General features: G+C 38.3%; 1 protein-coding gene across 1 annotated transcript in view; it reads right to left on the bottom strand.

Annotated features, from left to right (window-relative positions):
* Window positions 1–626: 626 nt before the first annotated feature.
* Window positions 627–10,520, bottom strand: part of CBG22580 — a gene marked incomplete at both ends in the record, with an annotated part of 10,860 nt that continues 966 nt past the window's right edge. The window contains 13 exons of the mRNA XM_045244988.1: window positions 627–818; window positions 1,465–1,800; window positions 1,851–2,177; window positions 2,219–2,305; window positions 2,848–3,111; window positions 3,159–4,403; window positions 5,273–5,485; window positions 5,715–5,876; window positions 6,012–6,188; window positions 6,317–6,382; window positions 7,273–7,572; window positions 7,763–8,038; window positions 8,085–8,183. Coding sequence (XP_045097608.1) covers window positions 627–818; window positions 1,465–1,800; window positions 1,851–2,177; window positions 2,219–2,305; window positions 2,848–3,111; window positions 3,159–4,403; window positions 5,273–5,485; window positions 5,715–5,876; window positions 6,012–6,188; window positions 6,317–6,382; window positions 7,273–7,572; window positions 7,763–8,038; window positions 8,085–8,183 — 3,744 coding nt within the window. The remainder of the gene's footprint in view (window positions 819–1,464; window positions 1,801–1,850; window positions 2,178–2,218; window positions 2,306–2,847; window positions 3,112–3,158; window positions 4,404–5,272; window positions 5,486–5,714; window positions 5,877–6,011; window positions 6,189–6,316; window positions 6,383–7,272; window positions 7,573–7,762; window positions 8,039–8,084; window positions 8,184–10,520) is intronic.

The raw sequence follows: 10,520 nt of genomic DNA, 5'->3' as shown, positions 1-10,520 counted from the left end.
AATTTTTTCAAAAGTCCACAGACGGACACGAGGACGGACAGACGCCTCTAGCGTTTTATTAATAAGGAAGATTCTATCAAATGAGTCAATGGGAAAGTATCTTGTAAGATTTTTTAAATTCAAAATTATGAACTCAAAAAAATGTAAATAAAAATAAAAATAACCGAAATATTTTCGATTTCCGACCGTACTATTAATGTTCATGTTCAAATCTAAATTAACAAACATTTTGAAACTGTGACCCTTTAAAACTATTAATTCTAAAACACGACCTATTGAGAACACAATACAACAAAAAACAACTGAAAAAAATGCATACCTTTTATTCATTTTAACATCGAAAAAATGACAATTTTATCTATCAACAGCAATAATGAAAATGAGATCTTATAAAAAATCTGAGATCAAGCGAAAAGACTAGAGAATATGTACATAAAAACGAAATAGACTACTGTAGTTACAGTTTGTCACATACACCGAAATCAAAATTTCTTAAAACCACAAAAAAGTCTGTCCTAATTATTATCGCTTCTTGGTTGGCCGACCTCTTGGGCGTCCTCGACCCTTATTCTTTCTAGCTGGTGTGACTTTCTGTAAGAAAATTAAAGTTCCAAAAATTAAAGGTGCTAGATCTTTCTCGCCTTTCTCGCACTCCTAGACTTCTTTTTGGCAGGTTGCTTGTCTTTAGAAACTTCTAGAGCCTCTCGCTTTATGGCCCTTCTGGTGACTTCAGCCAACACCCCTTCTAGAGGGATCTCGTCGATTTCGGAGTTCGGATCATGGACCCAATTTTTGGGGTAGTGTGCAAATTTGAAGGTCTAAAAAATGGATTTATATCATTTGAACCGAGGTTGTCTTAGTGAGCTCATAGAAGCTTAGAAACTCAAACAATAAAAAAATAGAGCGTGCTGAGGATCTTTGACAGCCTAGGCCAAACCGATGACTGGGTCATTGTGGACCAGTTGGACCCTTGTTTTGAACGTATTTGCTTTTCTCTGTGATGAAGTTTTCAGAAATTTGGAAAATAATTTAAAAAAAACTCGGAGTGAATAATCCAATTCGAAATTTCGAATCACCAAATGGTCATATTTTTACGTTTTCATGTTTTCTGTTTTGGAAGTTCTATTATTTCCTTAAGATTGTTTATAACCATTAACCCTCTGTCATATAAGGATCAACTGGTCTAAACTCTGTTCGAATCTAATAGTAAATTGCAGAACAAGTTCTACAAAATGATATCAAAGCCTAAAATTTTTTCCACAAGTTCAACTTTTGAATGTACACATCTAAAAATCTAGGAAACTTTTTTAATGTCCCACCACTGTTCACTGTTTCAAGATCTTGTGGAAATCAGGGAGTGATGTAATGAGCAGTGATTCTGATTCTTCTAAGATTTCTCAGTGTTTCTCAAGGTCTTCAACTTCCATATAGAATGTTTCTGAATGTTTAAATCATAAAACTCACCGAAACTTCTCTCCCACTGTCTTCCTTCTTCTGCTCTTTATCCCCTCCTAGAACTCCTCCGAACAACGGGATACCACCCGAATCTTCATAATTCACCCCATTCCCAATTATCTTTGTTGGTGGATACTCCGTAATATCCGGCAGCTCTTTATCGGTCCATGTTTTTGCTGCTCGATGTGGTTGAAGACGCTTGGATGTCTCGGCTGGAGGATCTCTTATCACCCAAGGAAGGACCTTGATGAGCTTCGGATTTCTTTTCACCAAGTTCTGAAGAAACACTTCAAAGCTCTCCCATTCTCTTGATCCGTTTCTTTGGGAATTGAAGTTATGCTTTATCTGAAAAAAAGTTCATAAATCAAATGTTGCCAATTCTTCCCAATGCCTACCGTAGCACTGCACGTCTCAACACTCATCGTAGCTATTTTGAATCCTTCCAAGCTATTCCAATTCCTATAATAGGCCATTCTTAATAGCTTCCCTTCATTTTGAGAAATCTTTGGCATCCATTTTTGCTCAATAAGCTCCTTCTTCAGATTCTGTTTCAAGTTGGTTTTAGCTTTTGAGAACTCCTCTACAAGATACTCAATTTCAGTGTTTGATATTTCTCGAAAATGGAATCGAAGAATCCGCTCAATGTATCCTTGAAAGTTGGCGACAAATGCCACTCTGCCAGCTTCCCAGGGTCCAACATAGCTCCGAAATGCATTCGAGTTCTGAAAAAAGGGATTAGGGATAATGGGAAAATGTGGATTACCATGCTGATTTTGAAATGATCCAGATCATATTGGGTGCGGTATTTGGTGAACTGTTCCGTCCAGATTTCGTCTAGTTCTTGGCGTCTCTGGAAAAAATATGCGGTTTTATTGAAATCATGAATTCTTGGCTATTTTCTTTCAATTGTTTGGTTGCATTTACCGAAATCACACCAGATGTAAAGTTAGCAAGGATACATATTTTTATTTTGAAATTCAGTAATGATCAAAACATTTTTTGAAAATTTCTCAATTTATATGCAGCTTCGAGGTCATAACTGTTTGGTGTTTTTAAGTAATTTCGATGTACAGACTAAACTTATTTTCTTTTTCTTAATTCGAAAATTTAAAAAAAACCAGTTTTGAAAATTTTCCAGTCAACAAACGTTATTTTGGTAGTATGAATTCTACGATAGGTTTTCGTTTGACATAGAAACAAGTTTCCAAAGTAGTCAGACACATTTTATGTACTTTCAGTTAACGCTCAAATATTTTGGTTCCTTTGTTAAAAATTTGTAAAAATATCATCAACACTCTTATGTTTTGCAGGTTTTTGATACCTCTTACAGAAATTGATTTAGATAACATACGATATGTTGATGTTTATGTCAAAATTTCAACGCTAAATCACCATTCTCTCCAAACTGTGTCTCAACTGAATCGGCACAATGCTCCTTTCCACCGCCAATTGCTCCGATTGACTTTTCTCCCAATTCTCCAAAAACAGAAAAGGTATTATCTCCATTTCCTGCTCATACACTTTAGCATACTTTGAAAAATCTTCCTTGGCGAAATCCTCGTTCAACACCGTCTTCAGAAGTTTCAGGCTGTTCTTCTTTCTATCATTTCCTCCATCAATGGCTCTCAACGTATCCATATTCCGTGTTTCTAGTCCCTGTAAAAATAGAGAATTAGGAGTTTCAAGGTTACAAATCTACAAACCTCAAGAAAACGCCTAATATCTTTGGCCTGCGATTCGATGTGCCATTCATCCGGTGTTGAAGGATATGGACCGGTTGGGGTAGTCTGGATGTTCTGGGCCGTGTCATCCAACTGCTTGAATTTGAAGCCTGTTGGCAGTCTGCCCTTGGAAGAGTGGAAAATTCGAGAACCCTTGAATCGGTTGGGGAGATGAACCCGACTAAATGGGATCGTATACGGTTCTTCAGGGGATTTCTTCATCAAAATGCGTCCTGCTCCCAAATCCAAAAACTCTGATAATTCTTCTCGGACGAAAGCATTTGGCAAGGCTACCATCTCGTCGTTTCCGAAATCATTAAGAGATCCTGAATCATATCCGCCACACATGTTACAATTACTGGACGCTTTGTGGACTTCGCTACTCACAAAATCTTTGGAACAGTCAATTTTTTGATTCAAGACTTCTCCTTCATTTTCCACTGTTGGAGATGGGAAAAGGGGATTTTCGTGGACATCGGATTGACAGGAAGGCAGATCCAAATTTCCAGGCTCATAGTCATTCTGTGTTTGGGTACCATCCTCTATTTGAACATCCAATTCAATAGGATCCTCCGAACAAATTTCCACGGCAGATGGAACAGAATCGGGAAGTCCATCTTCCAAAGAACATCCTCCAACCGAGATCCCATCAAATACACCCGAGTCATTTTCATTCGACACTGCTCTTGAACTACAGATCGGACTAAATGAAATCTCGATTTCATCAACGTCCGAATCCTCCAGATTCTCGTCCACAACCGAATCTTCATCTAGAAAATCGGTTTCCAGCGTTCCAGACGAATTTGGATTCGAATTGGTCGTTGTAGAAGCTAGGAAATTGGGTTTCAGGGTTCTAGATGAATTAGACATCTGATCTTTAGTTGGGGATATGATGATCTCATCAAGCTCTTCTTCCTCCAAATTTTCATCGACTTCACATCTTACTGTAGTGGGCTCTCCAACCTGTATCCGTGGTCTGCCTCTTTTGTTCGTGTTTTGAGGACTAGCTACACGGTTAGGAGATTTTACAAGTGTAACTTCCAGCAGATTCGACGAGGATGTGGTTCGTTCGATTCCCGTTTCACATTGATTCTGTATACGGTGTTGAGGTAGTACCTTTTCACTTGTTGCGCTACCAAGTAAGCAGTCATTTGAACTTGGTGATGAAATAGACGGCAGACTTCCAATAGCTTCCGACAAATTCTGTCCAGGTGGTAGCGAATAATCCTGAAACAGTAACTTGTATTATTGTCAGGTTTCTTGGAGTTGACCCCATATGTTTGATCCACAAGTTCAACTTTCAAATGCAAAAAAAAACACTGTTTCAAGAACTTGTGAAAATCAAGGAGTGCTGGGATGAACAATAATTACTTCTGAGTAAGCTTGGCGGTGAAGATGGATCCTTAAAGGGGGACTCCGACCAAAAATTTTTATTGCATTAAAATGTGTTAAAAGTTATCTATTTTCCGAATATTATTGCGAAAAAATTAAAAAAAAATCCGAAATCCCCGAAAAACGGCGTTGAAAAGGAAGAAAATTCAAAAAAAGGTGCCGCCGGGGGACGAGGATTTTCAGTGAGAAACCTAGGCCACGGCAGCGGGCGCCTTTCCTATGTGGCAAATTTTCCGGATTTTTTTCAATTTCATGTCCGGCAGGTAAAAAACGTAAAAAACCACTGTCGGCGACTTAAAAAAAAGGCTGTCAGGTGCNGTGCCTGGGTTTCTCACTGAAATTCTTGGTCCCCCGGCGGCCCCTTTCTTTGATNTTTTTCTTTTTAAACGCCGTNTTTCGGGGATTTTGGATTTTCTTTGATTTTTTCGCAATAATTTTTGAAAAATAGATAAATTTTAACACATTTTAATGCAATAAAAATTTCTGGTCGGAGTCCCCCTTTAAAGGACGAATTTTGAGAAAATTCAGGATTTAATGTGCTAATGATAATATATGTAACTTAAACCTACACTGTTCAGAGTAATTTGAATTGTTTCTCTGTTTCAAAAAGGTCGTATTAATCTTATTTTTTCGCTTATTTCGCTTATTTCGCTCATAACTTAAACTCAAACCACTTTTGAAAATTCAATTTGGTCATCACCCACCTTTTCTTCTATTAAGCCACTAAAGTTAGAGCAATGATTTCGTTCCGGTATTGGTGATAGTACACAAGGTACTAGTGGAGATGTAGAACAATCCTCACTGACGTCGTCTGGAGATCCTAGATTTTTGCTATGTCCTGGAGAGTTGGTGTCAGATGTTGATGAGCTCGGCGATGAGGCAGTATTCTGAAAGTTTTTTTTTTCAGGTTTCATTATCTTCTTAAGTTTCGAAACTTATTAGTGAACGGTGTATTAGTGTTAAAATGACTGTCTGTACAAAACAGATATTGAAGCGCATCCTGTCAAAACTAGCAAAGCCAAACCGGAAATTTTTTCAAAACTTTAACAGTACCTATGCGCCTTTTAAAGTTAATTAAAATTTCCCCAAGTTATGTTTATGTTTTTCAAATTGCTTTAAATAAATTTAAAATAAAACTGCTCCTACCATCAGAATTCTCTTAGATTCTTGTTGGGTTGAGTTTTCCTGTAAAGACGATGAGGCAGAAGATGAGCAATTTTCACGGATGTTTTCTTGAGTTTCTGAGGTTTTGTTTGGTCCTGGCGAGATGATACCAGACGTTGCTGAGATTGGCGCTGAGACGGAACCCTCAAAAAATTGAAGTTTAGTTGACTGTTTCGTTATTTTCTAAACTCTTACAGTTGGCTAAGACAACATTTTATGGGGAGAAAAAATTAGAAATATAATTTTGAACCAATTTTTCTCGGTTCCTATGAGAGATACCAAATTATGATCGACTAATGAAATGTTTCTCATAACATCAAATACAATTTGTCTGTTAATTATTCTCCGGTTTGAATTTTCAAGCAAAGGGGGAGAAAATGAGCAATCTTCACTAACGTTTTCTTGAACTTCTAGGTTTTCATTAGGTCCTCGCGAGCTGATACCAGGTGATGGTGTCTGAAAAAACTTGTTTAACCTTAAAAGTGTTACTGCTTCATGAACTTGTCAAAATCTTAAACTGTCCAACCCTTTGATTGGTCCGTTTTTTTCATGTTGATTCATTAAAAAAGAGATACAAAACTCACATTAACGGTATCCATATCTTCTGGTTGGTTCAGATCGGCAGAAGGTGATACTGGATAAGATGGTTGCTGTAAAACCGATTTTATGTTGTTGTACTTTTTTGGTGTAATCCGAAATAAATGTTAAAAATGTTTCATGTCGCCTATGAAATTAGAAAAGAGAATTTTCGAACATTGTTGGCATATGTCTGATTAAAAACGATCACTTAACTTTGACCCGATTCATCTCGTTTCCTATAAAAGATATCAAAAAGTGGTTAACTGACAAAAAATCGAACATGATGTTAAACCTATTTTATTAGTTGACTAATGTTCGACATCTCTCACAGGAACCAAGATAGATTGGGTCAAAGTTGGTGTACCCAGTCTGACTACGCGCCGACGCACAACTCGACTCAAACTCGGAACTTTTAAATGAATAAAAAATTAAAATGTAGAACTTGATGAGATCTACAAATGATAAACAGCTCAATTGAGTGCAAAAGTCGAGTCTCAAGAAGCCGTAGAGCAGCCAGGGTCAGTACTACCCCGGGCCGACTTCGCCGACCCTGGTAGTTTTAAAGGAGGCGAGACAGCAAAAATTTCGGGGGCAGTTGGGGGGCCGAAATCGCGCCGCGCTTATGTAGACCATCGGTCGTCAGGCGCCTTCGCGCCCACGTAGCTCAGCCGGTAGCGGCGCTGTACCCCTGAGCTGCCTGTCATGAGTTCAACCCCTCATGGGGGTTCTCTATGCAAAATATCAGGAAAACTTTTTTTTTGGTGTCTGGCCTCCTTTAAGAGCCTCTGGTGGAAAATAGACGTTTAATATTTTTGAGTTTAATATGGTTTTGTAGCTATTGTGAAACTTCAGGTTTTCTAAGTGTGAACTAAGTGATTCGCTGTCTTTTAGTCTGCCTGGGTAGATCCGGTTGGAATATGTTTATTATAAATTTTACAGCGAATCAGGAAGCAAAACTCACTTTGTCAATTTCTTCACTACTCCCAGTCAGTTTATTATTGCTTGGTCCACCAGCACAACCGTCACCATTGTCCGGAGTTAATTTCACATCGTGATTAGAGCACCTTGAAACAGCAAACTCGTTGCAATGAAAATTTAGTGGTGCCTGAAAATATTCTGGTTCAGATAGAAAATATTTCAGAAATCTTACCGTAATCTTCTCTTGAACATCATCCTTCTGAGAATTACCTTCTGCTACCTTGTCTCCTTTCATTGATGTCTCTTCTTGTCCAAGATGTTCCCGTTGAAAATATTCGTGGACCTGTAACAACCAAAAAATAAGCACTCTTATAAAACCCCGCTATCTTTGCGCCAATATAACTCGGTTCTTGTAGAAGATACCAAAAAGAAGTCAACTAACAAAATATTTTTGCAATTATGATAAACATTTTATCTGTTGATTACTTTTTGATATCATTCACTGGAAGTGAGATATTTGGGCTCAAACTTACCCAGTCTTTCCTCTCTGGCATCTTTTCCTCAAGGTCAGAACTAAATTTGTATTTCTCCAACGCCTCCTTTAAATCCAAATCAATAGAATTCAAAAATCCCTGGCGAACTAAACTCTCCAATTTCTTCTTCTCCTCTAGAAAACCTTTCTTCTGTGACTCTGTGACAAATTTCCCGCCTTTAAATTTCCATCCCAATGGGGTCCGTAATGTTTGATCGTTCGTAGTGATAAGAATTTCCTTTTGCTCATCAGTTAGTGTGCTCCAGAATGGTAACGTCTGAAAAACATTATCAATAGAGCGAACTTTCATAAACCTTGCTTACCTCTGCTACACAGTCGTATACCTTTATTCTAGCGTCTGAACTGCAAAACCTGTCAAACTCTCTATCGAATTTGTCGTTGAGCCCCTGACGAGTTTGATCCTGTAAAAATGTATCAATTTTGGAATATTTCGAGAATCAAAAAATGGAATTAAAGGATCTAAATTTTCAGGAGCAGCACAGTAAAAACGAAAAAACGATTTTTGAGTACTAAACAAATTGGGGACACAGAAGGTAGAATGTGAGAATTGTTTTGTTTCTATAGTTACAATAACACTGAAACAGTTATATTTTTGTTAGTTTTGGAAGTTTTGAAAAAAAATGCCTTTGGGTAATAATCTAGCTCAGAATTGTATGAATTATCCGGATAATTGCAGGATAACTTTCTGAATTTTTGGGAACAGGGAACTTTTCGAAAAAATTTAATTGAATTTCGAACGTTGGCCGACTTTTACAACACGAAAACCTTCGATCAAAAAACTCATATTGATTTTTTTTTTAGTTTATATTTGAAAATTGATGAAGGTGGATGCGAATTATAGGAATTTTTAAAATTCAAGTTTACAATAATTTTGAAACTGGCAATGTTTAAAATTTTTTGGAATATCTACAGGGTGGTTTTTAATTACCCGCGCACAACTTTGGCGCTATGGTTCTTGGTGCTGGCGCGAATTTAGTGCAGCAGATGTTTTTCATTGATTCGTTATTGATACGTTTGCCAAGTTTCAGCCTTAATGGTTGAGTTTCAGGTAAATGGCAAGCCCTAACGTCCACCATGCCACTGTCATCAGTCTTTTTAAGCAGATTGTCAGTAGAAATGAGATCTTCAAACGCATTGGAACTGTCGACATGTGGTTTTTTGTGGCTATCAAAAGATTCACCGAGTTTGGATCTATGTTTGGTCGCATTGTGAGAGGAAGAAAAACTACGGTGACACCTCCAGAAGAGATCGAAGCTGTTCGAGATCAAATCAGGAGTAACTTGCATAAATCCCTCAGGAAATTGGCCATGGTTATGCGTATGTCTTGGTTTTTAGTTTAAAAGATAGCCCGAAACAAGCTCGATTCAAAATGCTATTGCGTCTTAGAAGCCGTTATCTTGTCGGAGAGCAATATGCGATAGAGTCTGGAGAAGACTAAATTTCGTATGGATGGCACGCGGGGAGGAGACCATTTGGGGTTCGCTTTCTTTGAAGAGCACTGTTTCACGATTGAAGCCGAACCCAACTCTCAAAGTTATTGTGGATTAGCCAAGGATATCAAGGAACATTTTAAGAAAGAACAAACCATTCCTAGAGTTTCAAACTCGGCCGACACGATGGTTTTCGGTGCTACATGCTCAAATTCCAAATTTCACATATCAAGACGTCTGTATGACCAAGAAAGTGTATATCGAGGGAATTTTAAAGAAGCATCTGCTCCTATGAACCAAATCCCATTTTGGACAGGAAAATTGGATCCACCAACATGACGGAGCTCCAGCCTTTGACCCCGTTTGACTATTCCATCTGGAATTATGCAAAAAAAAGATCTGCTCAAGATCCCATTCAAATTTCAAGGCGCTGGAAAAGACACTGATCAAAAAATGGGACAAACTTTCGACCGTGCCACCATCGATGTCTACCAAAGACGTCTTCAGACCGTAACTGAGGCGAACGATGACAGAATCGAAAAATTATTTTTGGTTATAATTTTTGTACGTCCAAATAAATATCTTGTTGAGTTTCATCAGTTTTTGGCTTCTACTCTTCTACTCTGAGAAAACTTCTACTCTGAGAAAAACTCATTCAAAGATGTGCGGGTGATTAGAAGCCACCCTGTAGTTGCTCTCGAAATTAAGCGGCTTGAAAGATTTTTAAATAAAAAAAGAAAAAAGTCGTAAAATATTCGAGTTACTGTAGTTGCAATAACAGTGACAATGAAACTGACAATTATAATCTAACATTTTATATTTTTGAAAAACAAGTTTTGAGTCATATCACTGCGCACTGTAAACGGACCATGTCAATATGTTCAAACACAGGTGATTCGCGAACAGTCCGTTACGGACGCTCCGCGTTCGCGCGCGGTTGAAATAGGAACCGCATACGGACCGTACGCGAACCGTTTTTAGTAAATAGCAGTACATTATTCGGATTGATCCGTATCCTGTCCGTTCGCGAGCTCCGTATCCGATCCGCATGCGAATCATGACCAAACGGATCCGTTTGCGAATCAAATGTTTTAGTGAGTTTGCAAACGGATCCGTTTGGTTATGATTCGCATGCGGATCGGATACGGAGCTCGCGAACGGACAGGATACGGATCAATCCGAATAATGTACTGCTATTTACTAAAAACGGTTCGCGTACGGTCCGTATGCGGTTCCTATTTCAACCGCGCGCGAACGCGGAGCGTCCGTAACGGACTGTTCGCGAATCACCTGTGTTTGAACATATTG

Source organism: Caenorhabditis briggsae (genome assembly GCF_000004555.2).
Source record: "Caenorhabditis briggsae complete genome, chrIV, whole genome shotgun sequence".
Taxonomy (NCBI): Eukaryota; Metazoa; Nematoda; class Chromadorea; order Rhabditida; family Rhabditidae; genus Caenorhabditis; species Caenorhabditis briggsae.
Note: the sequence above shows the minus strand (reverse complement) of the source record. Positions and strands in the feature narration are given on the sequence as shown.